General features: G+C 31.4%; 2 protein-coding genes and 2 non-coding genes across 4 annotated transcripts; 1 reads left to right on the top strand and 3 right to left on the bottom strand.

Moving 5' to 3' along the window:
- Nucleotides 1-53: 53 nt before the first annotated feature.
- On the bottom strand, nucleotides 54-4,929 carry LOC111003194 (fructose-1,6-bisphosphatase 1). The gene is made up of 6 exons (XM_022273591.2): nucleotides 4,677-4,929; nucleotides 3,646-3,790; nucleotides 2,174-2,280; nucleotides 1,522-1,748; nucleotides 616-794; nucleotides 54-254 (listed from the first exon to the last, which is right to left on the bottom strand). The coding sequence occupies exons 1-6, from the start codon at nucleotides 4,850-4,852 to the stop codon at nucleotides 78-80; spliced, it is 1,011 nt and encodes a 336-aa protein (XP_022129283.1). The 5' UTR covers nucleotides 4,853-4,929; the 3' UTR covers nucleotides 54-77.
- On the bottom strand, nucleotides 368-482 carry LOC123689250. Its single transcript, XR_006750273.1, has one exon. It is a non-coding gene; the product is annotated as a 5S ribosomal RNA (ribosomal RNA).
- LOC123689253 lies at nucleotides 1,993-2,111 on the bottom strand. Its single transcript, XR_006750274.1, has one exon. It is a non-coding gene; the product is annotated as a 5S ribosomal RNA (ribosomal RNA).
- Nucleotides 4,930-7,010: 2,081 nt separating the features above from the next.
- Nucleotides 7,011-10,580, top strand: LOC111003178 (mortality factor 4-like protein 1). Its single transcript, XM_022273565.2, has 6 exons — nucleotides 7,011-7,212; nucleotides 7,304-7,421; nucleotides 7,888-8,000; nucleotides 8,546-8,626; nucleotides 9,253-9,343; nucleotides 9,985-10,580. Exons 1-6 carry the CDS (start codon nucleotides 7,185-7,187, stop codon nucleotides 10,556-10,558), a joined length of 1,005 nt encoding a protein of 334 aa, XP_022129257.1. The 5' UTR covers nucleotides 7,011-7,184; the 3' UTR covers nucleotides 10,559-10,580.
- Nucleotides 10,581-17,780: the final 7,200 nt, after the last annotated feature.

The following is a 17,780-nucleotide window of genomic DNA, read 5'->3' as shown; positions in this document are numbered from 1 at the left end:
TTATATTATCCTACATTATTTAGACACAAGAAAATGAAAAGAAATATCTATTATAGTAAAACTTTTTTATTAATAACTTATTGTAAATAGCTCATTAACTCTTCTATGTCTTTCTTGGAGCCGAGGTAGCATGGTGCTCGCTGATGAATTGAAGTAGGCTGAATGTTCAGAATTGGTATTTGACCATTTGTTGCGAGTCCACCTGCCTCTGTTACTATAAACGACATTGGGTTGCATTCATATAGAAGGCGGAGCTGGAAATAATAAAAATTTAAATGAGAAATAATTTAATTATTTTTTGGGTCAACAATCTTGTTAAATATTTAATGTATATGGGCATGGTTGTCTATATACTTAAAAGCAAAAAAGCCAACATCACGAGGTGTTCCCAGGCGGTCACCCATCCAAGTACCTCGCCCGACGTTGCTTAACTTCGGTGATCGGACGAGAACCGGTGTATTCAACGTGGTATGGACGTTGGCGATTACATTAGTAAAAAATATGATATATACGTATCTATATATAGTGAGTTGTCTTTAAAACTATTTGAACGTGTCAATACATTCGTTTGTTACAGTGACAAGTTTTTTTGATGATGTATTTGTTCTAATTTACCTTTCCATTTGGCGCTGAATTTGTAGCAGGGTACATAAAAATGCCGCCATATTTGATTGTCCGATGTACGTCAGCGACCATCGATCCCACATATCGTGCTCCATACGCTTTGCCACTTGTTGGGTTTTTCCTGTCTTCGATATATTTTTTTAAACCACTCGCCCACTCCGCCGCGTAACCTAAAAAAAATGAAATTATATACGCTTGAAATTATTTTTGTCTGATATTATTATGGATCAACAGTTTTAAACCTATTTGGACTGCCTATTTGAATTTTATGAGCATTAATGCAAAATTTTCCGGGAAAATTTCACAAGGTAAACAATTTCGACAATAAACATATTGGTTTTTGGTTAGTTTAATTGTTTTCCCGTAACAAAACTCTATTAAAATAAACTTAATTCAGTTATCAGTGCTAAAGAACAATACCTAAATAATTTCCTTTAAAAAATTTAACCTTAAAAATGGAATAAAAAGTATTTAAAAACAGTATTTATTTTTTCTATTGATTGGTTTTGACTTATCACGAAAATTATTGTATACGGGGTATGAAGATCGTATTTGTGTATCATTGGAAGTCGGTGCCAACAATCAAGATCCATGCAAAATTTATGGATGCTTTAAGATTTACATAATTCACATGTGATATATTAAACTCTACTAGACGTAGATAACCTCTGCTTTCGTTTGTTTTTGAAATCATTAAAAAAATTGCATATACACCTCGACTTTTTCTAAAAATGTGGTGCGATGGCATACTATTGTCTTTATTAATGTTCAAAATTAACTTTAATAGACATTTTCAAATTAAAAACTGTTCTAATTTAAAGATTTTAGCGTCTATCAACCTATTACTGTTTTAAAATAATTTTTTGTCGTAGTTATCAGCATAAATAATTAAATTACCTTCATTGATAGAATATATTTTTCCCTTCTCCGGTATTCTCATATTTGGGTCTGTTAATATGAATTCTCCTATAGAGGGGTCGTACATAAAGCCATTGACACCCTTGCCCTTTCCTATGGCCAGTACCATCATGGTTGCCGACCCGTAAAGGGCATAGCCTGCCGCAACTAACTCACGTCCGGGGCGTAGAGCGTCTGATTCAGTAGGCTCGCCTTCTGATGTCTTCCTATAATATTAGAATTATGAACTAAAATATATAAGTTTATTTCCATTTTTTTGCTATATTAAATAGATAGAAAAGCAAAAAGGGGCCTCTAACACTGGCCGGTAATTAATTGTTGTGATAGAAGCATATTGTAGTGTCCAAATAATTTCAGTAAATGGATTGTCCATACATGAGTGTATATACATCTATAGAGTATTAATAAGCTGGTTACATGTTGTCCTTTAAAAAAAATACAAAATTAAAAAGCCAACATCACGAGGTGTTCCCAGGCGGTCACCCATCCAAGTACTGACCTCGCCCGACGTTGCTTAACTTCGGTGATCGGACGAGAACCGGTGTATTCAACGTGGTATGGACGTTGGCAATTGCCTAAGCAAATATATCGTATAGTAGGTATGAATAGCTTTCAATAAAACTTAATTTACTTGTAAATAGCGAAGATAGACCCGACAGACACTAAACAGTCGATATTGGATGAGCCATCTAGTGGATCAAAGCATACTACATATTTTCCCCGCCTTTCCGTATCAACCTGAAAATATAAAATACCATGAATTATCTTACCATGAATCTTAATACCTAATTAATGTATTAAATATAATAGTGCCGTAACTCAGTTTCTACTATGATTTTATAACCGATTTAATTATTTAAAAGTCAATAATAAATGAAAGTTCTCTACCATAGTCTCAAGATAACAGTTCTGCGTTACATTATGTTTTTGCATCTGGGGTCCGTTAGAAAGTTCAGCGTCCTAAAATACTTATCATAATAAATGTTATCTTTATTTCGTCAGAGCTCAAAACACAAATAAATACCTTCTTCAATGACGAATATTTATAAATTATCTTCCACCTTTATCATAACAGTTCGTGAACTTTGATAAAAAATGACGAAGTAATTTAATCTAAGTAGGTTCTTATTTACAAAGTAATAAAATTTATATTCCAATAACAGATTAAAATTTTGAAATGAAGTGTGGCTATTACTTCATAAAGTCAGGGTCATTTAGTATTGAATAATAATATTGCTTACATATTTATACTCTAACTTGAATAATATATTTGCATATTTTTAATGTTTAAATTATTCATAAAACCACACCCCCTTTTCTGACGTCGTTGTAGGTAAACGTATTAAGTACATTGTTGCTCTTTCATGTTCTGTCTTTAATAGCTAAATCCTCCTCAATAGGAACACATTTCAGCTTAAGTTTATTTTTTGGTTATTGAATACAGAGGTAATTTGCCATAAAGATTAAGTCATGTAGATCATTTAAACTATTATATTGTATTGATATAACAAAAAGATCGCAATTAAAATGTATGCATAATTTATTTGTTTGTTATACTTTGTGAGGAAAGAGAACAGTCGCGCCGTTTCATTTGAGGTTTTAGCTTTCCGAATTTACCTGTTTTGTTATGTTGATATCGCTGTTACGATAAATGAAATGACGTGCAAATAAGAACTATATTAGTCCGCACTTTTAAAATACGTAGGTACATAATCTGTTTACTTTGAATATATTAAATAATTCAATAAATAACACAAAATAAATAGACTTTACAATGAATAGCATAATATCAAAATTGTTTAATCGTCATAACGAACGTACGAGACTTTAAAATAAATACATAGTCAAAATCTGTTATAACGACATCGAAGGGACTAGGAACTCATATTTGGTCGTAAAAACCGATAGTCGTAATAGCCGATAACGTTGTAAGTAAGCACCTAACTAATACAATAGAATTCATTCAACCTTTTATTTAAGTCAAAATAACGGGTATGCCGGATGTTGTTCTAAACGATGTCGTCGTAAACGGTTTTGACTATAGCTTATTTAGGACTGTGTAGTGGTGTATTTTAGAATACATATAATGTTAAAATACTTTGCCTCAATAACAGTTGAGTTCTCCTCAGACACTAGCATGCAGGTGGTGAAGGATGATTTCAGCATGTTGATGAAGAGGTCATTTGAGAGCACATCCAGCTTCTTAACCTCTTCACCTTGCACGTTTGTGTTGCCAGATATGCCATGACTGAAAATAATTTTATATTTACTGTTCATTAAATAAACAATTAATCGCTCACATTTAACAATGGTCCTATCAATATTCATATATTATAAAATATATGTATTAGATGGTGTGATATCGAAAAATGGTGGTAGTATTGTATTAGGAAATACATATTATGTTATTTTAAAGCAAATTATTTTTCTAGGTAATTAATAGCAATGAACGCGAGCGAGGTTTAAACTTACGACCACCAAGTTAACCTGGTCGTAGGTTCACATAGGTGTGCACTAAAGTAAAGGAAACAGCGTGAAGCAATACCAAAAATAATTATAGAAACTAATATGAAAACCGAAAATATTTTCAAATATGTACCTACAATATTTCCGTGACATTATTTTAATAAAATGTTAAAGATCAAAGTTATGCTCAGGTGGATGTTTTTTTTTTCATTTTCTTATCACGCTTTCTTGCACTTTGGTCCCTGTTCTGCAGATAGGCAATGTGGAAATTGAATATTTATATTAACGTCTTACTTAAATAGGTTACCTACCTATTTAAGCAGGTAAACATGAATTCTATTGATTAAATTGTACGATATGGGATAGTTATGGAAAAGATGTCACTTTTTAATAAAGTTATTTCATCTTAATATACGCACAGTAATACACTTAGATAAGTTTAAACTTTCTTTTCCTTTCACATTGCTGAGCGCCGCCTGCTTCGGTAAAACTAGATCTTCCCACTTACGTTCAATAATGTTTTAAAATGAATCTAAAAAAACAAACAGTAGCTAAAATATACCTTTATTAATTTATTTAGATTCGTAATTAAAAAAGTACCCGTTTGACACCAAAACTATAAATAAAATATTTACGTATTCACGTGATAAAACAAGATAGGTACTAACAGTTTAGCTATACCGGCCTTCCTCACAGCTGACTGTATAGCCTTGACAGCCGTTTGTATTGAATTTAGAAGTTGTGTCAAGTCCCCAGTTGCCCCTGGAACTGTTCTTTGCTGAGCTAAGACCCAACGGGTCAAAGTCATTGCATTAACATCAAAGGCGGGTCCTTGTTGAGACATTTTAACAAAAAATAATTATAACAAACGCGGGAATCGCAGCGCGCTGTCACCGACCGACTGAAATTTATGTTGTCGGACTATGATTATAACTTAATGAAAGTTTACTCATTGAGGGCACAAAAATATATATTATGGTTTTACTTATATTACAGCGAATAGGTAAATGACAGCTATTATTTTAGTGTTTTCCTTTAGATGTATGATTAAACTTGATTTGAATGTAATACCGATAGGTATAATATTATGTTTATATGAGTTTTTAAAATATTGTAACTTCTTTTATTGCATCTAAGGATAGCATAGAACATTTTTAAACGACTTTGTTTACCATTAAACATTTTTATAATATCAAAAAACTTGACAATTTTATTTTCTGACCGATTTATATTCCATGTTATTAATTGTAGCTATATAAACAAGTAAGGTGAGTGAGATGAGCAGAATTGTGTTTGAACCTCTTGTAGAACAATAAATATTTACCTGTACTAATTTATGGCTTTAATAAGTAACGAGCAAAAACTTTTAATCCATTGAAATGTTACAATTTGAGGGCCAAACTGAACATTTTATAGAGGACGCTATGTTGTTTACCTATTTGTTTGTATTGACCCCCCTACATGTCTCATAAATATAATATAAATGCGGAAACTGATAAATATTAAACTAATAAAATCATCTTAAAATTTTTAATTTTTACTTATCATTGCATATTCCGTAATGTACCTATACATAATCCCGTGGGGTGGAAGTATCAACTTGGAACGTTGCCAATTTATTTCCTGTTAAGATATTTTGAGAGCAACATTATTTTTGTATGACACTTGGGAACGGAGTAAGTTCGAAACATTTGTATATATTTTATCTTTAAGTCGTCATTTTTTTGGGTTTAGATAGAAAGTTGACATATTTCCTAAATTACTAAAACTAGCAGTATTTTGATGTGATTTCGTAAATAAGAACAAAAAGCTATAATTTAATATTAATATGAAACAGTCGCACATATCTTCTAATTAAAGTTACAGTACACGGTACATTCAATCACTTGAAGATTTTACTTTATTTTTTCATTCTTTATTGAAAACGTCCTATCACCTCCAGAGAGGTCTATTACTCCTTTCGCCAAAAAGGGTCGTCTATTGTTATGTGATTTCTCTACTATGAGACAAAATTACTTTGCAACAGGCGTGACCCCTTATCGCTTGTATGAAAAAGTCATGTGTAAAAGCGTGAGCCACTAGCAGTGGCATTCTCATTCAAATTTGTTTGTTTGTTTATCGTACCTAGTGGTTTTGTCTCAGGCTCTAAGCGAATTTTTGAAGTGAAACTTCTTTAGAATCGTTGTGATTTCAAACCGGATGCAACGAAAAAGCGACAGTAAAAAGAGACAGAAACATTAATTCATATGATTTAACGTGGGAGAAAATGAGATAGATAAACTTCTTTCGAATCGTCGTGATTTCAAACCGGATGCAGCGGTAAAGAGAGACAGAAACATCAATTCATCATATGATTTAACGTGGGAGAAAATGAGATAGCAGGCATTATACAGCCTCTCTTTACTGCCGCTTTTTCATTTGATCGAATTTCAAACTTTCGATGTTTTAGTTTTTCCCAAATTAAAAATTTATATTAAACTTATAAATTAAAATTTATCATTAAAATATACTGTTTTAAAAGAACACACACATTTAGATAATGGAAAATGATTAATTTATATATGATTAATAATAAAAAAATGTTTTTGAAGGTTTCACTTCTACCATGTGTGAATTGCACATATGTTTTTTTTTTTTTCAATTTATCCCTAATGGGAAAGGCAAAGGACTTTAGTCCATACAGCCAAGTCTTATTTTTGGTAATAATTGGAAAATTTTGGTAGTTTTAAAGGCCGAAGCCACGTCTTCATTGTTCTTCATCGTAAGGCCTAAGCCATGTCTTGTCTTATTGTTGTCATATCTTATTAATTTACACGTTAGACGTTTTGAATTGGTTGAAGTCAAATCCATAAGCAATAATAGTAGAATCCAAGTAAAAATTATTAAATTTCTAAGCGAATAATGTTGTATGACAGCTACCAATGACAATAATTATAGATGATCAGAAAAACTATACAAACGTCACTGTTAGCAGCATTGTCAGTTATCATAACAACACTAATGTTAATTGTCATCGCCGCTTATCGCTTCGGGCGTCCCTGTTTTTTGTTTAAACTTGTTTCAGTATTATTAAACGTGTTTAATTATTATTATGTTTTATTCCGTATAAATCAATTGTCTTTAATTTCAAATATTTCGATGGCTGATATTTGAATCTTGATGTAAAAATACAAGTGATGGCTCCAAAACTAAAGTTTGCTGAAGGTATCTACATAACGACATATTTATACAATTATTTGTAACTTCGTTAACTTATTTATACTAAGACTAACTTTTTAATAACTGTTCTTCACAGGCGAAAAGGTATTATGCTTCCATGGACCACTTATTTATGAAGCCAAATGTCTTAAGAGCTCTGTCACAAAAGACAAACATGTTCGGTATTTAATTCATTATGCTGGTTGGAATAAAAAGTATGTATACTTTATTTTCGACGTAGATTAGAGGCATATTATATTTATGTATTTTTTAATGATTATTCTAGATATAATAACTTTGTATTGTTGATTACTTGTAGCGTCAAACCATAGTAGTATATTTTTCTGTAGTAAAGTAAACTAAGAGGTGTATTTTTCAATGGGAGATTGTCTACTTCTAACAAAAGATCATATGAAAATTTAAATGAAAATAACCAACCCTTCAGTCAAGTAATGTTGATGATTTTGTTTTCTGTATAAAATAATTTGTGATGTTCTTTTATAAGTGGTTATAAACAAACACATATTTACCTCCAACCCTATAACATCTGTTATTTTGCTTTTATTAAGGCATATCATATGTGTGAAGGAGTAAACAAAAGAAGAAATGATAATAAAAATTTGTTTAATGAACACTTACAATTGTTGCATTTTTTTATATGTATATTTATTTGAATTCCAGTTGGGATGAATGGGTACCAGAAAGCAGAGTTTTAAAGTACAATGAAGCCAATGTCCAAAGACAAAAGGAAGTGCAGAGAGCCCATTCTGCACAACCAGCTAAGACTAAAAAGAGTAAGTTTATGTATTGAAGATATTAAGATTTAAGTCACCAAAGGTTTTCCAGAATAATGTTGATTCGGCAAAGACATAACGTTTCAGAACTTTTCTAATATAGCCAAAATCTTTTATATCTTTATGTAAGGAACTACTCCGATTGGTCATAAAAGACTTGATAGTCAGTAGACAGCTGTAATGTTGTTATTAAAAACACTACAATAGAGTTCAGTCCGGACCTTTAATTTTTGGCAATATAACTGGTATCTTGTTCTAAATGAGGTTGTTGTAAACAGTTTTTACTGTATTTTAATTTCTGCAACTGATAAAAAGTCTTCAATGTTTAACTTAATCTTAAATCCATAATGTAAACATTCAAATTAATAAATTTCAATTACATTAAGTAAATGATTTTAAACTATAAAAAGAACATTAAACCCTACCATTACCTTTCAAAATTTATTTTATAATAGTTGAATTAGTTACTAAAATAATCTTTAATCAAAACAATAATTTCAAATTGTATTTTTACACATATATATGACAGTTTTTATGGATTTCAGCTCCAGCTAAGGGTCGTAAATCAGAAGCTGCTGCCAGCTCTACACCTGCAAGAGAGGAATCTAGAGCTTCAACACCTGCAGGTAAGTTAGTAAATAATATAAAAGTTAAGTGGAATTCAGAGAATTATCAATTATATATGTAAAGAAATATAAGTTAAGTTATATTCTAAAGGTTACGAATTACAATTGTAAATTGCAATGTTTCATGGAAAGGAAGTTATCTAACTGTCAACCCAAGTCAACAGGTTCATTTATACATTTTTCTTAACTAAATACACAAATGCATACACATTTAAAACAAGCAAACATTATTAATAATTTGAACACATGTGAGTGTCGTACATAAGATTGTTTTAAATAAGAAAAATTGTTGTTGTGTAAGTTTTAGGTTTTATTTCATTTAAGAGCTGCAATAAACTAATACCATTAGGATTCATCAGTCTAATAGCACCAATGTGATGGCAGTAATCTGTCTCTTTTTGTCACAGTGTAAACTAAGTTAAGGTACTTTACAGAGAGACAAAAGCCTGTTTAAAGCTTGGCAACACCAATTGGGATTAATTAATTTTAAACTTATCTTTGAAAAACAAATGAAGATGTTGATGAAGAGATTGAGATACTCCTTGATATTTTTTGTATCACCAATCCAAGTTACGGATTAAAATGGATATCCATTCTGAGAATAAATATTATTTTAAAATTTCTAGGTAAAGATGTTGAGACTACCACAACCTCGACAAAAGGAACAAAGAATCAGAACAAAGATACACCAGCTGATTCTGGATCTGATCAGCCTAAGTGAGTATTTGAATAATTATATATTAAACACTGTAACCATTGTAAGTTGTTACCCTCTCTAATAATTAATAAAGGCTTTAACATGTTAAATCAATAATGCCAATAATAATATTACCCTCATTACTTATAATTTTGGTGCAAATAAGATAAAATAATAAGTAATTCATTACAATTTAAGTTAGTGGGTGTATACATGGATAAATTAAATGGTATAGTCACCAATGCAGATTTAAAATTTAGGATGTTTCTCCAAAAATTATCTTTGAATGTAGAAAAGACTATATTGTATACGTTATGTTGATTTTTTATTTGAAAGACTAATCTTTCCAATAAGTTAACCAATGAATATCACTATAAAATTTACTTGGTAACTTCACATTCAATTCCACAAAATAATATTTTTTAGTAGTAATACTTTACTTCTAAAATGAATAGTTGTACCGTTTTCTGTCACTAGATGGTGTTGTAATAAAAATAGTAATGGCTATGTAAAGTGTGCTTTGAATAATATTTCTGGCAACCACCATTAAATTAAAAATTTTAAACTGGCTAAACTGCCTGCAACCTACATTCAATTAAACTGAAATATTAAATTTAATACTTATCTGTTTTCCTTTATGTTTAATTATTTTAATTTCCAGAAAAAAGCGAGGACGATTAGACCTATCAATTGAGACAGAGGAACAATATTTGGCAAAAGTAGAAGTTAAAATCAAAATACCCGAAGAATTAAAAGTTTGGCTTGTTGACGACTGGGACGTTATAACGCGACAACAGAAACTAGCTATCCTTCCTGCCAAATTAACAGTCTCACAGATTATTGACAACTACTTGACATTTAAAAAATCCAGCAAACTTCACAATCAAGCAAAGGAGTCTGTACTAAATGACATAACAGAGGGAATAAAGGAATATTTCAATGCCACTCTAGGGTCGCAGCTGTTATACAAATTCGAGAGACCGCAGTACAGTGAAATTTTGTCTGAATACCCCGACACCCCAATGTCCCTAATATATGGGTCCATACATTTATTAAGGCTGTTCGCCAAAATGGGACCAATGCTGGCATACACAGCCCTCGACGAGAAATCTTTGCAACATGTTTTAACTCATATACAAGACTTTCTCAAATATATGGTGAACAATCGGTCCACATTGTTCAATTTGCAAGACTATGGAAATGCAACTCCAGAATATCATAGAAAAGTTCAGTAGGTTAAGTAATAAATTGTTAACTATAAAAGGTTGTGTTATTTCTTTGTTAATAAGATATAAAATCATTCAAATTAAAATGTAACATTACATCGCATATGAAGTAAAATTCATTTTATTGATCACGTTCTAATCGACCATTGTTTGCCAGAATTTTGGATCAGAGAAAAAATAATTATCCCACATTATAACAGAGTATTTTAATACTGTTGTTGTAATAAAAAAAATATTGACTGAATCAATAAATCTCAATTGTCCTTGCTATATCAACAATTACCAGCAAACAAGTAATATACGGTAAAATTCTGTTAATTAGCAAGTTATAGTGCTCATAACTTCAACTAGAGGTCGCTAGCAACATGATACTTGACCGAGTTTAAACAGATGGTGACTCATGTTTAAAAAAGCGTTGATTACTGGCGTGGCGCGATTCTCCAATAATTTTATCGCCTGAGGTCGTTCAAACCAGTTTGTAACGATGAAAGGTTATCTAGAAATATATATTGAATTTAGCAGAGTCATAAATATTAAGGGAAAGGTGTTTTAAAAATATTCAATACTTGATTTGACAATAATATTCAACAATGTATTTTATTTTGCGTGTGAACTATATATGCGATAAAGTTTTATACATAATATTAATTATCCTCAAAATCTTAACCTTCTTAAAATAAATAACCAATAATAATCACAATTTTTTTTTATGCTAGTATATTACTAGTTGTTGAGTTACTAGAATTATTTAATTTGTTACACTAATATCAATCTTTGTTAGACAATTTTTTTATTCACAATAAAGAACCCAGGTATGATTACTTATAGAATGTGACCTAAACTATGTATGTGAAATTACAAGGTGTTCCACCATATGGTTTACGCTTGATTCATCATTGCAAATATTGTCATATCGTACAAAGCCTTATATAGTTTGATTCCATAAATTAATCTAAAAAAAAGTTACATAAAATCTTTAGAATCGTAATTTTACAAATATCTACACATGAAAACGTTTGGTAATTATTTTCGGAATACAATAATATAATATGTACAAATCAATTACTATTGATTTGAATAAAAAACTTATAAAATATTACGAGATACTTGTCTTTTTTTTCTAGACATATTTTGTAATTAGTTCATAAATATAAAGTATTATTAATATTTTCTTCTTAATTTGAATCATTCCTTTGCGGTAGAGTGAAAATTATGGTCACATTCATGGGTGAGATACGAGACTTAGCGCAAACTTACTCCCGTATATTAAAATCCAATACGTTCTTGACATAAGTTGAATTTTCCTAAGCTTCAATTTCAAACATCGTATAAAAATGTCACGTAGTCACTCTCACAGAGTGCAAGTATGCAGTGTAGTTTTCCGTCACAATTGTTATCAGGGTTTGCGAGAGCCTTTAATGGTTTGTCTGGTAAGGCAAGGCCACTGGCGCGCCTTATTGGCGCTACTTGATGGTAAGTGGCGACATTGGCTACCACTTTTAAACAGCATTCTGATATTTTTTTAGCTGTAGAAGGTTCGACCCTATCCCAGCAGAGGCTCAGACAGTCATGTTTTACGTTTTCGAAATATTACTGACATGTTACACCTACGAAATATTAGATACCGTTTGAAAAACTGCGAAAAGGATTCCGCTCATTAATCAGCATCTGAATTTCGTCCGTGACTGACTCTCACCTGTTAAACATCTTACAACTACACAAAAATTACAATTATTATCTTAGTTATGAGTATACATATTTTTAATTCGTAGGACGCTTGAAGGTAGCTTATAAGTTTTTAGGTATCAAAAAATATACATTATGGCGGATTTAATCGCGTCATAAGTAGAGTTTATCAAACATTAGTCTAGTCAACGATAGAATTCCGGGAGTTCGGACTAATTTATTGGAAATTTCCTCCTCTTTAACGAGCTTTTTTCATAATTGCTTGAATATTAATATTTTTCGAGGTATTAACAAAAAAACGAAATATTATTTTTTTCATCTTATTTTGTTAATAACAATTGCAATTTTTAACCTGCACCAAAATCCTTCATCCTTCATTTTTCTAGAGGTGATTCCGAATCGAATGAGCCATCGCTCATATTTTTAGGATCTTTATCTCTATTATTCACGTTTTTGAACTTGTTGACTAGATTACACGGACAAATGTTGTTCTTTATAAAATAATAGTTTTAAAAATATTTATTTATCCTTTATTACCTTATACAAAAACATACACATAAGAAAAATAAAAAAAACAGTTTACAAAAGATATAAGGCAAAGGGCTGCAAATATCATCAGCAGTGTACATAAATTGTCCGATCGCTGCTATTACAGTAAAATGTAAATGAATCAATCAAAATTAGCATGATTGATTTGTTTATATCTACCGTGGTTTTATTACCATAAACATACATATTTAGTATTAAGAGCAACGCCAATAATTATTATAATAACGTCAATCGAGTCATTTCGAATTGCCTTCAATGTTTTTCTACCTATAGCGTGCTGTCATAGCGTGTTTCAGTTTGATTCTCGATAAATAATATAAAAATATATTATAAAACATATTTGCCGTACGACCAATGAAATATATGCGATAAGTGAGAATGAAATGTGTAGGATTTTTATTAATAAAGTTTGGAGTTGATACTTATTTCAGAACTTCAGTTGAAACCGACGTTCATAACAAACTAGCGAGAAATTAAGTAGCAATGTAATATAACCCTTCTATATAATAAGGTAATATATATATACTTTAAGAATTGTTCTTGTAATAAACAGACACGCTGACATAGTTCTACAGTCCAATAATGTGTTTTGCAACGTTTTATTTGGTATCTAAAGCAACGGAAGATTCATATGACGACAGCGTTTCTATTCTTGGCTCCTACGAAAATACACAGCTCAACATGTGTTCAGGATAGGATTTAAAGTGGACTACTAAAGAACGCGTATTGAAGAATATATGGCTTTGGAATAAATATAAACTATATTACAAATGGTATACTTATATTGCATATCTGTATTCAACAAAGGTACTCGGCCCAAGGGACCCATAATTTAAAGCCATTATTATTAGTATTTCAAAAGACGTTAAGACTCAATTATTATGTCTAATACTAATAATAAGATGTTACGGATGCTTTTATGATAAAATAATGATTTTTCATGAGTCTTAATTGAGGAATAAAGGAGATATTCATAAAAAATTGTAGCATGGTGACTACATTATTTGTGTGTCCATTTTAATTACAGCTGTCATACAATTTGAAGAGTAATCTCAAATAGTTAAAAGAGTACGATCAAGAGACAATTAATACTTTCAACAATAACTTTTTGCTTATGTGCAGGACTACCAATCGACTCACCTCATAAAAGTTCTTATATTATTATTTCTTATGTGTCTGTAAGTTAAAGCATATATACACTTATCAGTTACAAACTAACCTCAATTAGTTTCGTGAGACAACTTACCTTTTAAAACAAAAAGTGTGACTAAGTTTCTTCATCACTTTTTAAAATGATTCGTGTAACTTTTTCCAAACGTTTTAATTTATCTTAAACATCCGTGTCATGAATGCGGAATTTGAGAACGTTTACAACTATACCACTGTAGGAATGAGACATAGTTGTAAGAAATTATAAGTGATCTACTTAAGATGGATTGTTTATGAGGGCGTGCAATGATTTTGACTTTTGTTCAATATGAGATCTATGTGTATTCGAAGGTAAATTAATTAACCAAGCTTTTTACAAATTTGACGTTTATTTAAATGACCCTTGGGATCGATTTGCTCCAGTTCAAACATTGATAGCAGCTTTGCCTTACAAACAATTTGTATGACTGAAAACATGGCGATTAAAAAGAGTGGCGGAGTTTCATTCCAGTTCTTCTTGCCAGCTCTAAAAATGTAAATTTAGAAACAATTTAACGTCGTTACTGTTCATAAGTGTTCTGGGTTACGTATATGAATAAAGTTATTTTGAATTTGAGTAAATAGGTTTATAATGTGCACTGCTCTAATACAATAAATTTTCGATAAGCCCCTTAAATATAACAAGGATAATTTGACTATATCCCTAATTTATATTAATAAAAGATACATAATTTAAAACCCGCTTATTCCAATTTTAACTCGAGATTTCATACAACTAATTAATGTTTTTGGAGAACTAATCTGAGCATGCCATCTTAAAAAAATTGTCTGAATCTGCGGCCTTACTTTGTAACTTCCAATAATTACTGCGTTTATATATGCAAGTTCGATGTGGTTCTTGTAATATCTGTATTACTGATGTCGAAAAATAAGCATCCCGGGTCCAAAACTCTGTAATAAAATCGGGATCTTTCTGAGTATTCTATTGAATAAATTCTCTGGTTTCATGACCTCATAGGAGTACGCAATTTTTATTTTTCTTTTACCACCTTAGCCGCGGGGGCGGTTCGTTAGAACCTACTTAGATATAAAACTAGTAAAGTGATTGTGATGTGTAAATAACACGATACTTACGTGATTTACACAGACAATGCGATCATATTATGTCATCGTGAGAATTAGTCGACCGTATTATCGTTGGAATTTTCTTTATTACATTACGGCATAGTCATAGATGCACATAGTATGTACAGTTAATTAATTTTTCGACCTCAAAATAATGATAGTTATACACCGTGGATATAAGTTTATACACATCAATACATTTTAATAGTAGATTTCACAAGATTTGATGACTGCCCCGGTATTTTATAACTCTTATTAGCGATTGTAGTCTCCATTTCAACGTCGAGTTTCTGTACCACGCAGTCACAACTTGTCAACATCGTTTATTGAGGGAAATGAGATTAATTGGCAAGCTAAGAAACTTAGCCGTTTCATGTTTTCCTACCAACAATACAAAATCGACAATTTTATTAAAAGACAGCTCAAATTACTAGGATTGTACCATTTATTAAAATAGGCTATGTCTTATAAGTCAATAATTAGTCTACGTCCGGGAATTTTTATTTAACACGTGACTTAAATGCTGGTTAGTAGTAGTAGCTGTAGGTTGCCGTCGACACTTGGATAGAAAAATACGGAAAAAGTCAAAAGTAGATTTCTTTTTACAAAATGAAATTGAATAGGGCAAATTGTAAGAAGGCAAAAGATATATTAGAATGGTATCCAAGAGAAGAAGAAGATCCATTGAAAGAAAACGTCCTGAAAACTGGGCCAATGGCCGTAGAAGATGGAGGGCTTGCCTGGGATAGAACAGATTGGAGACGGAGAAAACAACCTGTTTATTAGTTTATGAAAACTGTTTATAATTGTTTTTCTTACCATTTGGTATTTTGTTTGTAATTAACTGTTAGAAAATTAAAACTTTCTTCTTTCTTCTATCTATCTTATTGATTTTTTTATGTAACAGGAGAGAAACGGGCAGGAGGCTCATCTGATGTTAAGTAGTACCGCCGCCCATGGACACTCACGTGGTCAGAAGGCACGCATGGCGTAGAACGCCTAAGCTAGGAATATTTTTTTAATAATAGTAAACCGCCAATTTACATACAGTGGTGTACCGAGTAGGAAAGTCGACCTGGTTCTAAAACTGCCGGAGGCTTGCAACTGTGCCTCATAATGTTTATGGTTTTAACTGTAAAACACTTAAAAGATAGAAGTTCTAAACCCTTTTGTTCTCAATTTACTAGAAATATTTTACTATACTATCCTGGTAGTAGAAAGCCCTGCAGATGTAACAGAAATTAAATTATCTCTGCGGTTATTTTGCCAAAATGTATTTGCAAGAATATGGTTCAAAAATATTATTGTGGTACGATCTAAAATTCGCATATTCTGCATCAGGTAATGGCGTGCAAATTTGTCTTAAAAGGTAGAATAGATCATCATTCTATAGTCAATTCTCATAGTATTTCATCACATTATTAAAATATATTATTAAGTTATCATATTAATATTAATTTTTAACGCAAATAATTATCTTTTCTAGTAGTACATTTTGTCAATTTTTAAAAACTCTATGAGAAGACCTTTGAATGTTTTTAGTAAATATTATTAGCCTTGATTTAGATCATAATATGAAAAGCTATTATATATTTAAGTCACTAAATAAAATAATATATAATATTTAATCTCCAAATTTTTTTATTGTTTTTCTGAGTTAAAAAAACAGTTTGAAAAGAATCTTACATCAATATTTGCAGATTGTGTGTAGTTTAAAAGTAAAAACATCTCCTTAGAAAAATTCCATTTTCTCTTTATCGACACCTGGCTTTCCACAACACAAAGCTTTTAAGGCACTTACAGCTGCCAGTGGATTGACAAACCGAAACGACTGATGGGCCTTCAAGGAAAAAGCATACCACTCCCGGCGTTCCAGGTGTCCAGGGATGGCTTCCTTGATTGCCTCTTGTCCCATTAAAAAAATCTGAATCATAATCTTTCATCAGAAGCATCGTGCTGAATCATGTACTGGATTGATGCCCAAATTACCTTCTGACTACTTTAAGAAAAGTACTGTAGGTATTATTATCCATTGAAATATAAAATTAAATTTATTACATTATTTTCTTTCCGGAATATGAATAAACAAATATACGAGAGGTACACCTATAGCTAGTGTTCAGGCTACTGTGTTGTTAGTGATGTAAGTCGAATACATTTCACATTTCGTCGGAAACCCAGCTTTTAGACCCGTCTTCATAAAAGTGTATATTGTTACAAATTGGTTGTACAATGTCAAAACATTATTTTAATAGTTATATTTACGAAGCATAATTATAACCGCTATTCCGCTTCCAACACACTTCTTTATGTCCTATAACCCCTAGGTGGGGCAGAGGGCGTCCACAGCGAGCCTCCATCCCGTTCGGTCTTGCGCCTCGTGTTTCATCTCTCTCCAAGTCCTACCAGCTCTCTTTACCTCGTCCGCTACTGTACGGCGCCAGGTTTGTTTGGGACGGCCACACCTTCGCTTTCCTTGCGGGTTCCAATCAAGCGCCTGTTTGGGAATATGACTGGGATCCCTTCGAAGTGTATGGCCTATCCAATTCCACTTGCGCCTCTTGATCCAACACACAAATATATAGTATTTACAATATTCATAACTTTCATAGTAATAATTGATAAATATAAAATTTATGATATATTAAAAAGTTTGGTCCCTCTGGCAGTGAATCTTTTACGCTGACAGCATTTAATCTCTGTATTTTTAAATTGTTATAAT

Source organism: Pieris rapae, chromosome 5 (assembly GCF_905147795.1).
Source record: "Pieris rapae chromosome 5, ilPieRapa1.1, whole genome shotgun sequence".
NCBI classification, from domain to species: domain Eukaryota; kingdom Metazoa; phylum Arthropoda; class Insecta; order Lepidoptera; family Pieridae; genus Pieris; species Pieris rapae.
The sequence above is the reverse complement of the archived record's forward strand: the minus strand, read 5'-3'. Positions and strand labels throughout refer to the sequence as shown.